The following is a 23176-nucleotide window of genomic DNA, read 5'->3' on the forward strand; positions in this document are numbered from 1 at the left end:
TTCAAAATCCCCCCCCCCCACCTCATTGAAAATATGTTTTAATCCTACACCATTATCTTTTATGTATTTCTATACGTCACTGCTCGAGTATGTGTATACAATTCTCGGAGTTTCCAGTATTCGACGTGACAGCAGCAGCCGAGCTGTGTAATAAATTATGCGGCTGGTTCATTAATGAATCTGATTCATCATACGTTATTGTATAGGTGGAGGTTTCGTGTATACGGAATGTAATTTATTACTGGCACAAATACAATTGAACGTGTTATATAGCACGTAAACGTAGACTCTTTGAACTTTCGTATATGAATAGCTGAGTGGTGTTTGGAGGTGTACATGTTGCTGCCAAAGTCCGAAATGTGACCAATTCACGAATCGGCCAAGAGTTTTGGCCAAAGTCCGAATTGCAGAAATGTTTCGGACTTTGGCCATAGATCAGGGTAAGAGCCTAACCCATTTTTTTTAATCGCCAACCTGTGATAAATGTCTTTATGGATTAGTTCCATGTGACGAGAAGGAAAAAAAGTGAAATTTGAGCGAAAATACTATAAAAATAATTATATAAGCATATATTTTTTTCTACCATATTTTGGAGGGGAAAAAATGATTACCGCATCGTTACTGCGGTTTGATGGGTTGTTATAACCAACGTGGCATTGTTGCAACGAAAAAATACGATATCAAAGACCAACTTGACGATGATCCCGAATCATGTCTTTTGTTATCGGACTTTGGTTAAAGATCACCGTCCACTTCCTCAACTGCCCTGCCAATATTCCGGGTCGGAAGTGGTCGGCCCCGTCGCGAATTGGCCAATTTCAGGCTTTGGCAATAACATATACAGTTTGATTCGGGGATATCTGGTGAAAATTTGAAAGGTGATATAAATGAGAGCTTAAAATAAAAAAATTTCAAAAAAAAACCTGTTACCGCTGAAATACTGAAGTTTGGCTGCAGATGGCGCTTTTGTAAGGTACATTCACGACATAACAGATTGATATTGCCGTGAAGGAGCACTGTACCTTCGCGATTCATCAATAATACTAGCTCCTGGAGTTTTAGTGCTTGTTACACGCGTTCTAAGCTTCTACGAGTACAGGTCTGCTTGAACAGTTTGTCACTACGAGTAACTACCAACGAGCCAAAGCCCCACTCTGGACTGTATGTGACGTTTTCTCTGTTACCACTACAACTATACTTATACAGGGTGATTCTAAATGCATCAGACAAATTTTAAGAGGTGATATAAGACTCCTAAACAGGCATTTTTGGTCATAGTTTGATCGAATCAGAATAGCAAAAGCGGTAGAAAGTGTTTTTAGAGAGTATACAACAGCACTTTACCAAAAACAAACATATTTTTTCTGACGGATTTGCTGCAATAAGTGCAATCAACCAATCACTCGAGGGGTGCAAGGTATTGTAATGTTGTAGGCTTTCTCGTGGTGCAACTTGGGTGACACAAATTCTAACAAAAGTCATTTTGTACTGTTTGATCATTGTTTGGCGCAGCATAGCCTTGATGGTCCTTGCACAAATAAGAAACAAGCTCCAATCCGATGGTGGGCATGCACCCTCGAACGGTTGGTAGCACATATTGCAGCAAATCCGTCGCAATATATATTTGTTTTTGGTGAAGTGCTGTTGTGCACTCTTCAAAACACCCTCTACTGCGATACGACCGCACATTCTGTGACCGAAAATGCTTGTTTAGGTGTCTTATTGCCACCTCTTAATGTTTGTCCGATGTATTTAGAATCGCCCAACAAACCGCGTGCAATTGCACTTACTTCCTAAATATTCCACTGTTTGAAATTTCTGGAATTACCAGAAAGTACTATATGCGCAGGCTAGTGTGTAGAGGCCTTACGTCGACACATGCTTATTCGTTTTGAATGTGGAGATAAATACGTCCGACTTTAGAAGCTTCTCTCTCTTTTTTTAATCCTTCTCTCTCTTCACACAAACCGGTTGCGATCGCAGCGCCACATTCTTTGTTATACAAAATCCAAGACTCGCAACGCCAGTCTCTTTGATATACCGATCATGCCTAGTACGACTTTCGTTGCTCTTCTTGTAAATCATTGCAGCCTGTCATCATCCTGTCATCTTATTCACATACATGAGCTCAGCAAATCCCTCAAGGACAACGCAAAGACGTACGTTGGCATGCAGTGTTTATGCGTGCCACTGTGCGGTCGTGTGGACATCGTGCTAGACTCTCGTCCTGAAGATCCAGGTTCGTACCCCCAATGATGGTACAGTGCCAGTCGGCTCAACTTTCCAAGCTGCTTTTAATGCGAGCCGGTCCCCCGTTTGTAAAGTCTCTCCGCAAAGAGCAGGCAGACCTACAACACGATACTGACATAACATTAAAATTCAAGCATTTTCATCTTTACTTCAGAAAATGGAAGACAGATGGCAGCATGAACACGAAACAAGCGCTACTCTACAACATAAATACATTAGGGCCACACATTCACTCAGAACATATATTCCGGCATGCGCCGATTCATTAGAAATTCCGTAGATGAATGTGTACGAGTTGCGTGTGCGGTTAAGTAGTAGTAGTGTTTATGCTTGTCTGAAACGTGTAGCATTTGCACGAGTACATCCAGCACCACCTATAGAACAAGGCCTCCGCACGAAGCTTTTGACGTCAATGAAGAAGGCCATTTCTCCTATTGCCGTTGGATATACTGCAAAAGAAAATAAAGATATCGCATGCGTCGACCTGCTATATCCAATGGCGATAGGTGAAATGACTTTCTTCGGTGACGTCACAAGCTTCGTGCGGAGGCCTTGTTCTGTAGATGGTGTTGGTACATCGGGGCAGAATTGAACGTGTCGGAATTGCGCATGCGAAAGTACGACAGGCATTTTCTGTTAATGAAACGGCTACTTATTACCAAATGCAAAGTTGGCTCGATTCTTCGATTTGATGCCAAAATTTCCCATTTCAAAGTGCAACAGCGTTTGGTTTTTCACCAGCTTTGGTTTGGCCTCAACTAACATTTTTGCAATTTTAGTTGGCAATTTTTTTCTCAAATCACGCGCTTGCGCATTCTGACATTTTCAATGTTCCCGGAAGCCCCTTCTGCATTTCATTTACCGTGTGCAACATTTCGCAACAAAGTTTTGTATTTCACTTATGCAGCCATTTCTCCATTTACGAACAGGATCCGTTATAAGTATCGTCCGTAAGTCGAAATGATGCGAATTTGGCGTCAGTTCGCTAATGTAGGATCCGAAGGGAAAAAAGGATGGGAGAGCGGTCCTGGTTAAAAAAACATTTTTGAAAAATATTAAGGTCAAATTTTCTTATAACTGCCACTCCTCGACTTTTGAATAGAAGCCATTTATTGCATCGTTCGTCAGTCGGATTTTTTTCATGTTGTATATTTTTTTTTTCCTTCCATAGTTTGTGTTGAGCCAATGGAGATAGAGAGCAGCCAGCTTTCGGCCTCTTCTTACCGAGACCTGGAATCAGTTCCATCGAGAGCCAAACTGGACAGTGGATCCGGGTGGTCAGCAGCGGGATCTTACAGTGGCGAATATCTGCAGGTATTATCAGGCGTACACATCAAGTACAATACACCAATAATATCGAATATGGATAGCAGTGCTCGATAACACACATGCGTTGTTTCCCCTCCCCCTCTTCTTAGATCGAATTCAAGGAGCCTCGTAACATCACAGCGATAATCACGAAGGGTCGAGAAGACAAAGATGAATGGGTGAAGCTCTACTCGGTCGATTACAGCCACGATGGCAACACTTGGACAACCGTGACGGACAACTTTGACAAGCTCGTGGTTAGTATCTCCACCTTTTGTAAAATGGTTCCGAATCGGCTGCACTAAAAGTGTTTAGCGGCACATTCATGCGTGAAGAAATAAAGTTTTCAAGTACAATGTGGGGTTGAGGAAAAGCGTAACTACTTACAGAAACCAGCAGAACTGCCGATAGAAGACAGGGCCAACCCCCTAACGTATCAATCGCTGCTTGGAAATTTATTCTACACACAGACCTCCCCCCCCCCCCATATTTCATTTTCCTGGTCACTACAATGATGATGAAGGACCAGACGCGTCTACTTCACATTAAAAACAGTCATGAATGAATGAACGCCAGAACTTTGCCACTGGGCTTATCCCGTTGCCGAGATCTCTTCCAGCCCAGCTTCGTGGCAGAGTCTAGAACACTTTATTTTGTGTCAAGATTAAAACCAGTCAAAATATGCAGGTAAAAAGTCACTAAAAATACCTAAAAGAGATTTAAAAAATTTGTAGTTAATGGAAAAAAAAATGACTGAAAGCTGTGATATCATATAATGGTCTGAAAACTTTCTAAAAATTGACTGTAACCACTGAATCTGTTTTTTCAATGATAGATTATAATAATTGACGTAAAAGTAGAAAAAAAAAGTCTAGAAAATATACAGGGTGTCCTGAAAGTGTTAATGTGAACTTTATCCCATCAACCGGTTGTCGTAGAGATATGATTCCAGTTTAGAAAATGCTCAAAAGTTCAAAAATTACCTGGTACCAATTTTGAGAGTGAAAATAAAGTGTGTAACAACAAACTAAAAAATCTAAATTCTTACACGGTCCCCATGTCTTCTAACTTCCAATTAAAATGTTGCTGCCCTGTATCTCCTGAAGCCAACAGAAAAAATTCCATGTGTCTGAGTGCAATATTAATTATGATGTACTATGATGGGAATAATACATTCAAATAGAAAGTCCATGACGATGAAAATGGTACAAGACATTTACACTTCGGAATTAGTTCATAATCACGAGACAAATAATACGGTCGATCCGGTTTGTAAAGTTTTTCAAAAAATAATCATTAAAAAAAGTTTTTTAACTGGAAAATTTCGATGAGTATTAATGAAAGTTGAGATTACGGAAATAAGTCGTACTAAGCGGGAAAAACGTACTGTGGGAACTTTATAAGCGGGATCCAGTATACAACGGCACCAAAAGAAAAGCGGTGGGAAATGTTTTCGGGGAAAATCATCTAAGTAAAAATCAATGCCTCTCTCGTCATTCCAAAAATATCAGCATGTAAAAAGATTAGGAATATACTGAGAGTTTTCAGAAAATGTATTTACCGAACAAACAAATGTATAGGCATATAAAAAAGTGTATGCTCGGTCAAAAGTTTTACACAACCTCAGCATGCCGGGCAATTTGACCAGAACAATAAACATACAGGTATATATAGAAAAACATTACAATGACCATCAAGTTTTTTAACGTTATGTTAATGGCTCAGGCTCGTGAAAGCAGAAGAAACATCGTAAATAACAGATATTTCGTTGTATCCGATTATTTTATAAGTGGGCACATCTTATTGAAATAATCAATTATTTTGGAAATTATTGAGAAATTTATTTCTTGAATGAAAAAAATCGATTGGATCGGAAAAAATGTGACCAACATTTAAATCGTGTGAAACTAGAAAGTAATATTTAAAGTCAAAAATAGATGACGCTAAAAACCGAAACTAATTATTCCGTCGCACGCAAAATCGAAACTTAAACTAATTGGAAATGAAACAAAATTCGTTCACCGATCGAAATAAAAAATTAACATTATATCAACTGATATTTGACTCCATCAAATTTCCCTACAACTGTGTACAGCTGTAATAAACTTTATTTAAAAAATAACTTAAAACATGAATTTCTATAAAAAGAGTGATAAAAATACACTTATAGTTGTGTATTTTAGTTGTATTTATTCAAAAATTAGTGTTTTAAATTGCCAGTAGAGGACGCTAGTAAAAACCATTTTTTCTGGCTGGCGAATCGGCACATTTTCGTGATAGTTCTTTCAATTCCTTAACTAAATTCCACATAATTTTTACATACGATTACTGTTTACTTAAATAACATGGTTTGAGAAGTTCCAAACTCCCCCCCCCCCCCTGTTTCCTCTATATTACAATGAAGACAATCAGACTGGAGGCAATAGACTTGTTTGTTACTTCTATCTAGCGGCCAATCGACTGAGCTCTTCAATACACGTACTAAGGGAAGGGTTGAGAATAAAGAAAAAAAACTTTTGAAGTTTCAAATGCTTAAAACATCCTAAGTTCTACAGAATATGGCCTCTAAAACTCACGAATAAACGTCACAAGCAGACTGCGGAGAGCTTCTATCTTTAGTAGGTGCTGGGAAAGGTCGCTATTTTTTCCCTCTGCAATCACCAGTGACTGGAAGGAAGGAATATTTTTCTTTCTCGTACCATGCATGAAATTTTCCTGTGATGTAAGCGTATTTTGGCGAATTTTGAAGTGGGTGATATCAGCACCTCCTAGAGATAGAAGGCCTCCGCAGTCTGCTTGTGACGTCAGTAAGTAGTTAATTTTCCCTCCGAATATTCAGGGAAAAAAATTCCCTGGTCGTGCAGTATCATCGTTGTGAGGAAAAGAAATGATCGGGCTCAGAATTGGTGATTTCTATACCCCACATCCAATCACTATGCGGTATTTGTGAGCCAATCAGGAAGATTCTACGCCAAAATTAGAAGAAACGAAATAGGATGCTGTGTTTCAAAATGTGACAAACTTGCCAGGTAGTCAGAATGACGTTTATGGCAAACACTGCAGAGGCCTTCTATCTCTAGGAGGTGCTGGTGATATGCACGTATCCTTCAAATGAGTGCGTTTCCCCTTAGTTTCCATAGCAAGCAAACTGTTTGTCATGACGTGTACTATCACCCCCCCCCCCTTTCTACACTGCTCAAAACAATTAAGGGAGCACATGGTTTTAACAAAATTACGCAAAGATGTATACCGATAAGTAACATAAAATGAATCATCCATAATTTAAAGCCTAGCAGGAAACGGAAGAAGAAAACTTCATATGCAAATCAAAGTTCATGACGTCAAAAACCAGAAAAAGGAGATAAGGGCAGAAATCGGGATGTTGCAGAAACGTCTGTTTTACTGCCGTAACTGTGAAATTCGATTGCGCAGTATGTCTCAACAACGTGATTTACCGGAATCCATGGCATGGCGTGTTATAGGCAGACTGGAATCCGGGCAAACACAACGTAGTGTCGCGGACGCTGTTGGAGAAGTGTTGTTGCAAGGCTGTGGAATCGATTCCAAGAAACAGGAAATGTTAGACGCCGACCAGGGCAAGGTCGGCCACGCGCCACTACAGCAACTGATGACCGGTATGTACGGTTAACAGCCCGTCGAAACAGAACAGAGAATGCTACGCAGCTGCAAAGACGGTTGCTCTTGGCAACAGGACGAAGGGTGTTCAGCCAAACAGTACGTAATCGGCTTCATGAGGGAGGGCTCTATGCACGTAGGCCAATGGTCTGCATTCCGTTGACCCCACGCCACCGTGCGGCCCGAAGAAGATGGGCTGCTGAACATCGAGATTGGGGGCAACATGATTGGAGCGAAGTGCTGTTTACAGACGAGTCCCGATTCAGTCTGGAGTGTGACACCCGACGTGTTCTGGTATGGAGGGACAGTGGCACTCGAAATAACCCCGCATTCGTTCGTGTCTTGCAGATTGCACTTCTTGAGGAGTGAAACAGTATTCCCCAAAGTCTGATCGATAACCTCATCGCATCCATGGTAAACAAGTGTGCAGCAGTCTTAGCTGTTCGAGGAGACCACACGCCCTATTAAAACTCATGCATCATGTCTAAACAGTCCTTTTTTTTATCGTTTACATGTAACCAAATTGTTGCCCTAAATCATCTTTTCATGTTTTTTCCATATTTTCAAAGAATTAAAGCTTAATTCCAAATTTTTTACGTCTTTTTTCTGTATTGCGCATTGATACGCGTGTACTATCCATTGTATGCCAATACGTGGCTGTCTCGCACGGTTTTCTTCACGTTTTTGCTTGCTCCCCTAATTGTTTTGAGCAGTGTATTTGGTAGTAAATTTTATTTAGTCACCCCGTATGAACCAGCGTTTCGTAGAACTTCCTGTGCAATTCGCATTCCCAGGCACTACCTCAAGCGTAGGTCATCTTCCAGGCAGCCGACGACCATTTGAGCAATGAATCTAATACAAAGCTGCTAAAAACTTTCGGAGTAGCTCACGTCTCTGACATTGAATTTGTTTTATTTGACGAATGTCATTTGAATGCGAACTTCAAAAGATAATTGTATTTCGTTTTATACGTGTTTGTTTTCCTAGGAATTCGAAGCGAATGACGACAGTGACATGCCTGTCGTAAATGTCATGCCTGAAACTTTGGAGACACGATTCGTACGAATCATGCCATTAGACTGGAAGGACTGGATCAGCATGAGGGTGGAGCTACTCGGATGCTATCAGCTGATTGGTCAGTTTGTGGCTACAATAACTCGTTATTTCTTCTTTTTGCGATCTAATCATTGCAGAAAGAACCATAGAATCTCTTCCTCCCCCTCCCCGCTGTCGTGAATGACCAAAGGTTTCTAATGTTACTTCGACCACCGTGGTCACCTAGGGCCTTATTCAACGACATGGTAAAAACTGTAGTCACAATTTTTGGATAAGAGATCAACATAGATTGGTTAAAAACCTGAATTTTACCAATCCGTGTCGATCTTTTATCAAAACATTGTGACTATAGTTTAAGCATGAATGAGTAGTAGTAATGAATATGTAGTGAATACCCCCTTACGGAAGTCTTCGAACCACGCTAGCTTACAGTCTGACATATCCGGATTTGAATCCTACATTTTGGATATATGAATGCCGTTATCTATTCCCCCAGTGCAGTCTCAACCTTGCCTGTCCTAGAGCAGTCTTAAGAGCACCATAGCCCCTCACGGGCCGAATGATTTTCCGAAGCTACTGTCTTAGTTATATCTGCCTACCAATTTACATACTTGCTGTCGAAAATTGCACGCAGATCTTGTTTTCTTGGGCCCTTTCTATACTGAAGGCCCCCAGGATTGTGTTCGTTTGAATCCATGCGTTAAGATGGCACTGGCTCACCAGGGCAAGGCCCGAGTACCTCGAGTATATAGATGCTCATGATAATCTCGGTTGCAATTTTCGAGAGTTAGTATGTAAATGGTATGCAGGAGGGGACCCCCCCCCCCGGATATATCAAACAAGAGAAACACTTCTTTTGTGAAGAAAACATTTTGATAGGAAAAATCCATTCGATATATTTACCAATTCATCATATACTTATTTTATTTTATGCTAAATTGTTGTATTGTGATTTCTTTTTTTGTTGACAGTTTCTACACATCTACAGGCTGTCTCAAATTGTTTGCACAGCGGATGTATCTGCAGCCGTTGCCTTTAGAAGCATACTTTCAATTACAAAAAGTTACAAAATTTGTTTGAGGAGTCGTATACACAAAAAATAAAGAAATAAACTTTTTATACAGTCCCCGTTGTGCTCCAAAACCCAGCTAGAAAATTGTTGCCTTGTCTCCTCTGAGGCCAACAAAATAAATCCCATGTTTTTAAGTGCATTATTCACTGAAATATTTGATTTGATAAATCAGGGAAATAGTGAGAAAGAACAGTATAATGAGCATGTCCGTTATTCACGCTGTTCTTTCCCAACATTTCTTTGATTTTAAAATTCAAATATCTCAGCGAACATTGCACTTAGGAATGTGTTTTGTTGGCATTGGAGGAGACAGGACAACAACTTCCTAGCAGAGTTTTGGAGTCCACGGTCACTATATAAAATTTTGATTTCTTCATTCTTTTATGTATACTCACACAAATTTTAAGTAACTGCAGGTTATATTAAAACTTTTGTAATTGAAAAAATATATTTCTAAAACCAACGGTTGAATATCTATTGTGCAAACAATTTCGGACACCCTGTGTATGGAATGTATTTCATTTTATTTTTTTTTCTTTTCAGATGAACCCCGAGCACAACTAAAGGAGATAATAGCACCATGTAAGTTCATGAATGCACTTAATTTTTATTGCCGCCTAAACGGGTGATCAATATCCAAATTACGGGGCATTGCCAAAGAAGTTGCCAGAAATTTTGGCAATTAGTGCTAAATTCTCTAAAGATTTTGTCAGTGGTGGGGAGATAAAGTTTTACTTCATTGTGAATCAAAGTTCTAATGTTTTCACGGAAGTAATATTGAACATGATAAATATGCTATACAAGCTGTTATCCACGGCTTCACTCGAGTGGATTTGGTTATCTGAAAATTACTCGGCTATGATTCTCCCATATAAGATTTGAACCCCTCATAACCCTCTTGGAGGTTGAATTTTAAGAATTCCCCCTCTTAGTGGGTATCTGCGTTATCTATATATATATAAAATTGATTGGTTGTGCATGCGTGTGTGTGTGTGTGTTCTATAAAAATCTACAATTTTAGATCGATCGTCGCCAGATTTTGCACATATACCAAACGGGACACGACTTGAACTTTCCATTACTTTCCTCCCAGAGGGCAATACTGCCTTCTTTGGGAAACACTGGAGTAGGCAATTGCATTGTCGAAATAGGTTGAAAATTTCATTAAGTAAAATGAGTAGAAAATTTCATTAAGTAAAATGAGTAGAAAATTTCATTAAGTAAAATGAGTAGAAAATTTCATTAAGTAAAATGAGTAGAAAATTTCATTAAGTAAAATGAGTAGAAAATTTCAATGTGCCAAACTGAATATAAATTTTCAATGTGTCAAAATGAGAAGAAACTTTGTTTCAACCGATTAGAAAGACTAGAAAATTTTCTTGAGCCAATCGATTCAAATGAGTCCAAAATGTTTCTGTAATAATCGATTCAGAGAAAAACATTTTTTTTTCTTTTGTGAATCAATGTTCATGTTTCGAAAATATTGCCAGTGAATCAAAAATGCAAATGCGTGAATTGATCCAAGCATTAATTGAAACAAATTACTGTAAAAATTAATTAATGTATATAAAGGTACATGCAATGTTGAATTAAATTCAATTTGCTGTAGCTTTTCCTTTGGTGTTTAGTTCCAGGTTGTCCAGACCCGAACGAACAAGAGTCGAGCCTCATGAACATGGCGCACATTGAAGCATCATCTTCAGCACCTAACAGCGATCCAGACTTCGTGAGGTTCGAGCATCCAATATCAGCTGCCAGTGGTCTCGCAGGGGCTTGGGTTCCACGAGTTGACGACCTCCATCCCGTGCTGTTACTGGAATTTCCGATGGACGTTCTCTTGACCTCCTATCAGATAAAAGGCGAGTATCTATTTCTTTTGATTTGATGCAGGGCTTCTTGACCTTTTATGTTCCGAGGACCCTTTCAGCCATTTACCTCTCATGCCAATAAAATTGAGGTCCACGGAACGGCACGAATATTCAATCATAACACTTCCCTCATAGTGTGAAGAATAGGTGGCAGCACAAGAAATTCACGCACAATACGAGATATGCACTCCGACCATTAAGTACATAAGCACACTTCCGACGCAACTCATTCAGTATTAAAATTGTTGATGGTGATATACTGGTGCTCAGTCTGAAAAAAAGGACCTCATTTATAGAATGATATTCATTACACATAGCAGGGGTGCACAACCTCCGGCCCGTGGGACATATGCATCCAACCAACGGAAGTTAATCCGGTAGAAAAGTATCAATGCACGTACAAGTGCACACGCCCTCCGGCCCGTGATCCGAATGCGGCCCGTCAAGAGAATTCCGTCCGAATTCAATGTTGCCGACAGGTGGAGATGTACGCTGTAGTCGCAGTACGGAATCCGAGAAATAGGCTATAATATGTCCTCTGCAATCAGTCGTTGCAATCACATCACAATCGATTCACGTCACAATCAATTCACAGCACAGAGAGACGGCATCTTCAAACGGAGAATGGAGTTTTCAGCCACCCTGTCTATAATTTCTCAATGGAAATGGATGCACATGCCTCACAGATCAAATCTTGAAGCACGCCCAGTGTTTGGAAGAGTGTTCCAAGAAACAGCTTCCTTCATTCTACCCCATGGAAAGTAGTCGCAGGGGAGTCAGATCGGGTGTGTGTAGGGACCAATCTATGCCTGTTGCTATGGAGTAGTTCAATACAATGGCTCTATTCCAAAGTGTTCCTCAAAAAAGACAAAAGCCGTTTTGGTACGGTGTGGCTGGGCTCCATCGTCGATCCTTCAGCACAGGTGTTAAATTTGGCCAAAACTGCAACATACTATTCATTAGAGATCGTTAACGCCAATTCTGTGCTGAGAAAGCTACACATTTTGAATTGATTGTGATGTGATTGTAGCGACTGCTTGCAAAAGACTGTTTGTGGCCTATTTCTTGGACTCTATACTGCGACTACACCGTACGGCGTCACCTACCGACAGCATTTGTAACTAATTATCAAACTTCTGTATCAGATTATTTACGGCTTTCAAAATAAACATACCACTCTCTGTAGTTTCTTCTATTTTTTTTTCTATCCTTCTATCGATCACCGTTTCCGAGTAATTACATTTTGAAATCACGGGGTGTCCTTTGTGGGACACACTGTATGTGATATGAATATATTTTTGCATGACTATAAATCAATAGAGTCATAAATATCATAATATAATTTATACGTCATGAAAATAATGAAGATCTGGATTTCTATAAATTTAACTAGACGTTTTGAAAATAATTAGCAAAAACTGGACATTTTATTAAATTTTTTTTTAAAGTTTAGGATGGCTAATATTACGGAAATATCCCATAAAATACGGATCATGTGATCACTCTTCGTTTACAAGTTTCTGGCCCGTGAGTGTGAGAAATGCCGCATATCTGCCCCGCGAATGTGTTAATGTTTAACAATGTTTAACAATGCAAAAACAACGAGTTAATTGAATTCTCATTCAAGCTTACGGAACCGCTGAAATCTCTCCCGTAACCCCACTCTAAGAGCCCGTAGACTTCCGTTAAGAACCGCTGCCCTAATGTTTATTTATCAACAGTTGTAATTCACTGCTAATCATGGATATATTCTATTGTCTCATCAGGTCGAGCTGATGAAGAGCAATGGGTGAAATCATTCCGGATGATATCAAGTTCGGATAATCGTACTTGGCACCCAGTTTTTGGACCGGATGGTGAAGAAGTATGTCTGTTTATGATTACCAGAGATATATAATCTCTTTCACGATTGTGTCTGTATATATAATTACCAGGGCCGTCTTAAGAGCATCATGGGCTACCGGGCCAAGTGGTTTTTCTGAGGCCCTACTAGGTAAATTCTAGAAAATTTCAACCAAATCTCATTTTTGTGCGGCCCATCTTCTCTTGAGGTCCTTGGGCCGTTCGTTAAGACGGCACGGATAATTACTAGAGATAATCTTTCCCGATTATGTTCATGAACTGTACCGATTTTCTCTCATGTCGCTTCAGGTAATGCAAGGCAACGATGACGGAACCTCGATGGTCAGTAACTATTTCACGACTGGTAACGATGTAAGATTCCTCAAAGTCATTCCAGAAACGTGGCACCTGTGGCCAAGCTTCAGGATGGATGTACGCGGTTGTTATAAACATATAGGTGAATTGATATTTTTTGAAAAATAAATATATGTAAGAAAAAAATTAAATTTCATTAAAAAAAAGTAAAATACAGAGCTCATTTTTAGAAGTATAGATGGCAGCACTTCGAGTTGTCAATTTAAGTTTTGAAACTATTTTCTAGCAATGCTTCACATCGAGTTTTTACCATATTCTGGAAATGAGTGTCAATTTTATAAAAAATTTTAGTTTTCCTTTTTTCCTTCGGTAGACATTATTTTGGCCCTAAATTAAATTATTTGGGAGTCTTCAAGTTATGGCCCGCGGGCAACATAATTTCCGAAGTAATGAGGAATAGTTTCAGAATAATATTAGTAAATGTTTTTGGAATTGTGTGATGAAATTTTCATGTGTGTGCGCGTGCGTGTGACGAAGAAAAATAATTTCTGAGTCAATGATAATCAATATGTGATGAAAAAATAAATTCATAAAGAATGAGGGAAAATATTAGAATTAATAAAAATTCATAAACAAAGTTCATGAAAAAATGAAATCGTATTTGATGAAAAAACTAAATTCATATTTGATTAAAATTCATATTTACGGGGAAATAAAATACTCCAATAATGCAACTCCCACTCCCGTTTGAATCGGAATCATGGCTCCGATGGGCCTATCCTTTAATACACCACTGTGTGAATCTAGATACCGCAGTATGCTTGTTAACCCTCGAGCTTCATGGAAATATTTTTTGGCCCACAATACCTGAAAGGTTGAAGACATCTGAAATATTGAACATTTTTGTCAAATCATTGCTGTTAAAATTTAGAAGATACTCATTGAATGAGATACGCATTTAAAATTTTTGAAGATATTTATTATGTATTGGTCTCGTTTTCTCCTTCATAAAATAGTAACAGAGCCATCGACAACGACGACAGAGACACCTCCTGTCCTGTGTCCAGAGCTCGACCCATCGTTCATGCTTATGTGTCCGAAATCGTGTCCTCCAGACCTGTTGTGCGATGGGGCCCACTGCGTCGATCCAATGGACTGTCCTTGCTATCAGAATGGACAAATTTTCCAGGTGATTAAGGTTTTGCTATTGCATTTGTCCATGGAAGGAACCGAAAATTATGTATCGTGCAGAGATGGAGCTTGAAACTCTGTTATTTATAATTGTTCTTTTAATCAAAAAATACACTTACCGAACAAAAAAAAAATTAAAGCGTTCCCGCGCGAAGGATTTGTGTTTCCTTTTATTAATTCAAAAAAAAAAAATTATATATATATATATACAATATAATTAATATATACAAAATTATATGTATATATGAAAATTATATATACAGACTCACACATAATCACCACTCGACAACGGACTGATCATAATATACGATATAAAATCGGGAATCACTTTGTGCACAGATGATGATTTGAATCGGGAATTGATAGATAAAACTTATTGAGTCTCTCCAGTAGACGTGTTGTCCTCATCCCTGAAGTCCATTGTAGCTCCGTAGCGCTCTATTTTATATCGGAGAGCGAGACGATTTCCTTCGTGTCGACCTCCCTACGCCAGAGGGTAAATGATTGTTGATTGATAATCATCGTCGTCTTGGCCGCAAGTTAGTCCCTCACCTGCTGTAAGCTGCACTCTTGTGTGGGTATATACGTGGGGTCGGTTTCTCTTATCGGTTTGAGTAACCCCCCCCCCCCCCCCGTCTTGTCGTGCAGCTGATGCAAGTTCCTCTCCAGGAACCTGACAAGACCTGTTAGGCGACGGAGGTTCATTGGGCAATCAATGGTACATGTCTTCCAGGGCTAAAATCTGGAAGACATGTACCATTGATATCCCAAAAATTAATATAACCCATAATAAATATTTTTATTTATTATTCTGAAGATATTTAATAAAATTTCCAGACATACCCATCCTCCGAGAACGCTTCAATATCTCAATGAGATGGAAAGCGGTGTGTGTTTGGTTTTCAAAGATCAAAGTGCTAAAATCTAAGACTCTGGCATTACTCAGCAAAATGGAACTGAGCAACTGGTCTTTCAACACTGCGCGTCAACTACACCCCCACCCGTGGAATCTAAGTCGAAGTACAGTAGTCGTTCGCTCAAAGTGTTGAAGAATATATTTTTTTTTCCAGAGAGTAGTGTTAACTCTACTAACACAGACAATATTATGGAATAAAAAAATTATTATTTTGTTGTTTTTTTACTTGAATCAGGTAAGCGATAGGATCGAAGATGAAAACTGTATCCAGTGCGACTGCACTTTAGGCGGGAAATCGCAGTGCAGTAAGAAGACATGCCCGACTTGTCCCGAAGTAAGTGATTAATCTAGTGACGTAGTCATTAAGTGGTCATCATTTTAAATCAATTTAGATCTTGTCTAGTATGCATAAGAAAAATTTTACTTCGTTTTGGACTTGACGTTATTTAGTGTATAAATTTGCACAAATGATTAATATTTCTAGGGTCAAAAGTCGATCCGGTTGGAGAAATGTGAATGCGGCTGCGAAGGATGCAAGGAAAATGAAATCCTTTGCCCAAGTAGCGGAGAATGCATCCTACCGGAAAGGTGGTGCGACGGAACAGTAGATTGTCCAGATGACGAAACAAACTGCACGAAAAGTAAATTTACAGAATCGATCTATTATGCCGTACAAAAATAATGTATTCGAGTTTCTGAAGACGTATATGCCTTGTAAAATCGTATAATTGCATATGTCAATTAAATAAAACCCATTCACCAATCAACTTTTGATGATTTCACAATGAATGACTCATGCCTCATCGTTGGTCATTATATATTCAAGGCAGATTACACGTTGCTTGTGCAGACTCACAGTCTTATAATCTACGATTATGCATTCTTTTCCATTTTTAAAGGAAATCGAAGGTAAGAACATGTTTTCTTGACAAAACCAATTGATATCAGAATTAGATTTTTCATGTGAAAAGACTCTGCCAGTTAATATATATATATATATATATATATATATATATATAGAGAGAGAGAGAGAGAGAGAGAGAGAGAGAGAGAGAGAGAGAGAGAGAGAGACTGTGGTATATTCTTTTATATAAGTTCTGTTGGTGGTTTTAACCACCCCATTTAGTACATCTGTTTCGAAATCTAAGATGTATTCTCAGTCAAAAATGAAATAGTTTGTCAATTTAATAATAACGTCTTTCCAGATGTTTCGCAGCGAAACCATCTTTTCATTTGCGTTTTTCAAGTGGTCAGTGGTTTGAAGATGACACCACCAACGCTTTGTTTTCTGTCTAGGGTAGAGGACCCCATTTCTAATACGCTTTTTTTTCATTTCTTGCTTCTGAAAACATTGAATATAATCAGCTTTTTTTAGTAAAGTAATTCAAAATAATTTCGTCCGATGGGATCATAAGTATCCGACACAGTGAGTAATGAAAATCATGTTCTTAAAATTCTACTAATAAAATAATAATAATTTTAGCCAATCCATGCGTACAGTCTTCTAAAGTAGAGATTTTATGTACAATACAAACATGACAACACAGCGATAAGTTGATAAAATATAGTTCATCTTCAATATCACGATAAATATTGCATTTATAATATGATATTTTCGCAAATAACTTTTGGGAGCACATTTCACTAAGTGGAATTTGTAGCCACACGGATACCGTATAAGAAACTAATTTTTTGGCAACGCTTAAAAAATAACTTGTGTCATTTTAAGATACCACCTGCCATTTCTGAAGTATTCTTTTTACTTCCTTAACAATATGACACAGTATAGACGCCACTTACTATAATCACAGATAATTTTACCATTCAGGTATTGACATCGCCTTCGCAAAGTACGGAACGGACCAATATAATAACGTAGGAGAAAATTCGTTTATATTTATCAGGACTTCGGTTTGTCAATTTTTTTCATCGAAAGTTTTTCCTTTTTACATATTCTGAAGCTAAGATTAAACCAAACTAATTTTTCCTCCGTAAGTTATCGTTATCAACCTACAAGACTATATAGAAGATTAGAAACAAAAAATCACACCCTTGTTAACAAAAATTTCTACACTCTGTTCACAATGTCCTCATCGGGCCATAATAGCCGCTATGGTTCATTTACATGTATCGCCTCTTTTTCAATTTCTTTCTTATAGTGAAGGCATGTGTCCGGTAAAAAAAGTTAATTTCTTCAGCTCTTGGCCAGTTTCTGTCAACTGACCAGATTAATAGTTACTTCTCGGCCAGAAGACGTACAAGGAATCTATGGAACGCACGGCACATTAAAAATATCACCGTGATTCGTAATGCACATTAGACAGTTCCATTCTGACTCCTCAAAATTTCTGAATTTAAGAAAAAAGAAAATTCAAAGCTTAAAGAAAAAAAATTATGTTGTAGAACGATGTAGAAAAAAACGGCATGATTTTCAAAATTCAGAAACCCTGTGGGAAAAATATTGTCCCGTTTTCATACGTTCTGCTCGACCAAATCGAACACTTGTTCATGTTACGTGCGGGAGTTTTCGGATATAGTTATCAATCCAATATTATCATCAGAGACTGCGAGTTCCGATGTGATCACATTAAGTGGCATGCACTATATTAAAGATACAAGAATATCAATCGCCTTATACGCACGGACTATGATTGATTGGTGAACGGGTGTGGTCCGGATATCATAGCAGCTTTAATATAAGAATCAATAATTCTGTAATTGTCAATTGCATTATTATCAAAATTACCAACTACAATTATATTATTATTTCATTTGCAGTTGTTGAAGATACCACAACACCGATTCCAACAACCACTGTAAAACCCATTGGTAATCTTTTTTTACAACCTTACTTATTCTCAATTTGAAAACGTCACCTAGAGGTATGAACATGGTGCACGCTGGTTTCTGATTCTGCGAGTCGGCGCCATCGTTGCTGATTGGTTAAAAAACATGAAATTCAGGTTTTTAACCAACCCGTGAACCTGAATTTCAGGTTTTTTTTAACCAATCCTTAAAGACGCCGACCCGCAGAATCAGAAGCAAGCATGCATTATATTCATTCACTTATGCTCCGCGAAAATTTATGTTCAGATAATTTTTCTTGTAAAATGTACTGATTATATTATCATTTATTGTTGTGATACATATTTTTTTCCTGTCTAGGGAACGATACGTGTAACATTCTTGGCAAACATATCAAGACCCTTGATGGACAGGATATCGAATATGAGCATTGTCATCACGTGGCTCTTAAGGATATTTTGAACGGTTCTTTTGTTGTCACTGGTACGAAAATAAACTATTAAGAAATTTTTGTCTGAAATTCATGCAATTTGTGGAATTATTTTCCTCCATGGGAGAAAAATTTCACGAAACTAACAATTGACAGCTTAAATAAAATTTTTCATAATTGAGTAATTTTCATGATCCTCAGGAATAATTGGTCATTTTAAAAAAATCGTGATAATGATCCGTCATCATAAACCATACCCTTGAGAATAATGTTTTTATTTATGAGCAATAATTTTGACAACAATGTATCATCACTATTTTAAAAATCTATGTAACAACTGGGCTTCATTAAAAACAATGCCCCACCCCTTCTCTTTTTGACAACAATATTTTTATGGTCTTTTTGGCATCAAATGCACGCCCTTCGACAAGAATTCATCATTTTATAATGTCCTTGACATTGAACGTTGAAAAACCAGAAAGAACATTGAATATGAAGAGCAACTACGTTCCGTTGTAACGGCTGCTGTTAACAACAATGCATTGTTTTTAATGGCATTGAAAACAATGCGTTTTTATAAATACTGCTCAATGATCCATTATAAACAATGTTCTAGACAACAATATCCCATCAAAAACACTTCTTTTTATAACAATATTAAAACGAAAACACTTCTCTTTATAACAATATTAAAACGAAAACACTTCTCTTTATAACAATATTAAAACGAAAACACTTCTCTTTATAACAATATTAAAACGAAAACACTTCTCTTTATAACAATATTAAAACGAAAACACTTCTCTTTATAACAATATTAAAACGAAAACACTTCTCTTTATAACAATATTAAAACGAAAACACTTCTCTTTATAACAATATTAAATCAAAAGTACTGCTCGTGACAACCATATTCAATCAAAACACTGCTCTTGACAACATGCGTCATTTTTTTAAATGTCCTTGAAACAATGAACTGTTGTAAATCCTTCTCTAGACCTCTAGACAACACTGTTCCATCATAATTTCATTATTTAGGCTTCGGCCAACATTAATGTATAAATAAACAAACACCGCTTTTGACAGAAAATGCATCGGTTTTTAATAATATCGACAACAATGCTCTCTATAACAATTGGACATTAGACAGTTTATTTTTATAATTTTACAACCATGTTAGATATTATTTGAAGCTGAAAATATTCATTGAGATTTATTCAAGAAAAATAATAATTTAACAAAATTTTTATTCTTTTAAATGTAGTACACAAAAACTGCCTGTCGTACAGTGGCTGCGTCCACTGGATGGAGTTTGTGTTCGACGGCCACCGGCTGAAAGTGACGTCAGACCTGGAAGTCGACTTGGATGGCGTCAAGTACACAACAACTCAGCTCGTCAAGCTAAATCGTAACTCCGGGCTGAATTTCACCGTCGAGAAAGTTGGAGATCAGGTCCTCGTTAGGGTACTGACGAAAAGCCTCAAGATCATGTACGATAACATGGCGCATTTGAGAATACAGGTACGCTGTACTACTATGCATGTTTTTCCCTTCAAGACTGTGACAAAATTATTAGCAATAGCAGTATAATTTATAATTCCTGAATAATGTTAAAGACTCACCGACTAGATGTTCGAACTGCGAAGAAACTCGTTCTACGTTGCAATTTCCAAATAGTTTCATTTTTGCAAGCGCCATCTGTTGGCGGAAACCTATGAATCTAGTTTCACTTTCTCCAGCGTCAGGTATTACGACTAATTTTGAACATGAAATTTCCGAAAGAGAAAAATTTAAGAAAAAATGTATTTTGAAAAGCAAAAATTTTACTCCTTTCAATAATGCTCTAAATTCTAACAATGAAACTAGTTTGAACTATGTTCACGAAGAGCCTCAAGATCATGAACGATTATATGGCTCATTTGAGAATACAGGTACACTGCTCATGGTTCCCACAAGGGTAGGGGCTGACATGGCTCCAGCCCTATAGCCCGGGACGGTCTCATCATTTTTTTGTTTTTGTTTTTTACGACATAAAATCAATGTACCATGAGATGGGTCCTTGAAAAGTCTGATTAGAGGGGGCCCGCCAAAGATCCCATGCAGGGTGGGGGGGGGGGGGGGCAATGATCTAGTATGTAGGTACCATGATACTGCTATACATGTTTTCTCCATCAACACTGTCAAAATTATTAACAATAGTAGTATAATTTACAATTTCTGAATAATGTTAGAAACACAGACTAGAATTTGAAATTGCGAAGGAAAGAATTCGTTTTACGTTCAAATATGAAAATAGTTTCCGGTTTATATTTTTCGAGCGCCATCTGGTGGTGGGAACCTTTGAATTTAGTTTCATTTCCTCCAGTGTTAAGCATTCCCACTAATTTTGGGGAAAAAAATTCTAGAAAAGAAAAATTTAAGAAAAAATTGACAAGAACAAAAGTTTAACTGCTCTCAACAATGCTCTAAATTCCAACAATGAAACGAGTTTTGAACTAAATTCACGATCTTTTTCTTTATTTAGGATTCAAACTATGCAGGCTAGAACTTTTTTTTCTTTAACTTTATCAAGAATTGATTTTGAATGATGTTATAACAACAATGCTATTGATGAAATTAGATTATAACCATATTCACAATAGTTTCTAACAAGGCTATTAACAAACATGCGTTTTAAAACAAAATTACTGGCAATAATACGTTGGCAACAATGATACTAATAAAAAAGTTAAATTAAATTTATCAAACAATAAATTTTAAAAAGTGACGTTAATAGCATTATTTAAATAGAAGGAATTGTCGAAAACAATACATTTTTTTCCCTGTAAGCTACATACAGTAATGCGTTTTAAACAAAGCTACTTACAAAAATACGTTTTAATAATGCTATTAAAAACCTTTCAAAAAAAGATTGACAGCAATACGGTGCAAAAAACACTAATAACAACACTTGAACAAATATTATTGAACACAGTGCATTTTTATATAAACCTATTGACAACAATGTGTTTTCTATATTGATATTAATAAAACTATGCTTTAAGAAACAACTGTGACCAACAATATTTTTCTAACAGTGCCATCGGTAAGAATTATGCTTCGAATACAGCTAATCTTGACAACGGGGTTTCAACAATGCTAACGAAAAAAACTACTTGTGGAAAAGCTATAACCAATAAATAAATACTGTTGTTCATACAACAATTCCATTAATAAACATTATGTTTAAAAAAAAGCTGTTATCAACAATGGATTCAATCTATAGTGTTGATAAAAATATGTTTTAGCGAAAGCTATAATATATTTAGTCATAACCAACACTACGTTTTCAACAATGCTGTTCATAAAAATTATGTTTTTAGGAAAAATTATTAAAAACAGCGTGTTCTTAACAACGCTATTGATAAAAACTATGATTCAAAAATAGCTCCTACCAGAATTTTTCTCAGCCACCTCGTTGGGCATTTTGCCTGTTGTGGCGTTGTATGTGTATTTGTATAAATGCGTTTCCAACAATGGCATTGATAAAAATTGTCCTTTGAAAACAGTTATTGCCAGCAATGTGTTACAATCAATGCTAATGATAAAAATATGGTTTTGGAAAAGCTATGGCCAATAATGTATTTGCGACAATGCTATTGACAAAGGTATGTTTAGGAAAATTTTCGGTCAACAATGCTGTTGATAAAAGTACTTTTAATAATAAGCTATTGAACAATGTTATTAAGGTAAGATAATTTATTTTATTCGTTTAATATTTATTTTTATTCATTTATCAAATTTTAATTAATTTAATCAAAATACGGGTACACAAAATATTTTGGGGCTAAAATGGCTTATGAGCCCTTAAAAACAACATATTTCTGATAAGCTTTTTCCAACGGTGTGTTTTCAACAATGCTACTGGCAAAAATATGTTTTATAGAAAGCCAAAGTTTTTGTTGTTTATCATTTCCTAATGCTATTGATAAAAATATTTTCTAGTCAAAGCTATTCGCAACAATGTTTTTGAAGATACTTCTTATCGCAATGTATTTAAGCAAAAAAAAAGTCATAATGAGATGACATTGAGATTTCAACAGTGTTATTTGTCTTAATATATTTATAGCAATGACACTGGCGGATGCCAAACTGGAATTATTATATCGTCATTATTTTCAACAGGTTTCACAAAATTCATGGGACCAATTGTCAGGTCTGTGCGGCTTCTATTCCGGTGTGACAAGCGACGACCAACAGAGACCTGACGGAAAACTAGCCTTTACCAGCCAGGAATTCGGTGATAGCTGGTCATCGGACGCTTATGGTGCCGAGGAATGCGTGCCCGTATTCTGTCCCGAAGAAATCATGATCGAAGCTGTGGAAACATGCTTCAAGATGAAGTAAGTACCGTACAATGTTAGAAGCAACAATTCATTTTATTTCAAGGATTTTAACGTATTAATGGCCTTCCCCCCAACATCCCAGATTCCCTAAATAGGTTACCC

General features: G+C 37.3%; 1 protein-coding gene across 2 annotated transcripts in view; it reads left to right on the forward strand.

Annotated features, from left to right (window-relative positions):
• The window catches only part of LOC149071782 (hemocytin-like), a 218274-nt gene that overhangs the window by 174413 nt on the left and 20685 nt on the right, over positions 1-23176 (forward strand). For both annotated transcript variants that reach the window (XM_089247586.1, XM_089247587.1), the window contains exons 65-78: positions 3422-3564; positions 3669-3815; positions 8182-8329; positions 9866-9904; positions 10951-11181; positions 12957-13054; positions 13342-13489; positions 14364-14536; positions 15690-15788; positions 15939-16095; positions 18233-18283; positions 18620-18742; positions 19954-20210; positions 22854-23071. In XM_089247586.1, the coding sequence (XP_089103712.1) occupies positions 3422-3564; positions 3669-3815; positions 8182-8329; positions 9866-9904; positions 10951-11181; positions 12957-13054; positions 13342-13489; positions 14364-14536; positions 15690-15788; positions 15939-16095; positions 18233-18283; positions 18620-18742; positions 19954-20210; positions 22854-23071 (2032 nt within the window). The remainder of the gene's footprint in view (positions 1-3421; positions 3565-3668; positions 3816-8181; positions 8330-9865; positions 9905-10950; positions 11182-12956; positions 13055-13341; positions 13490-14363; positions 14537-15689; positions 15789-15938; positions 16096-18232; positions 18284-18619; positions 18743-19953; positions 20211-22853; positions 23072-23176) is intronic.

This window comes from Pholcus phalangioides, unplaced genomic scaffold (assembly GCF_987345545.1).
Source record: "Pholcus phalangioides strain wild (caught in Gottingen) unplaced genomic scaffold, Ppha-v1.0 ptg000018l_1, whole genome shotgun sequence".
Taxonomy (NCBI): domain Eukaryota; kingdom Metazoa; phylum Arthropoda; class Arachnida; order Araneae; family Pholcidae; genus Pholcus; species Pholcus phalangioides.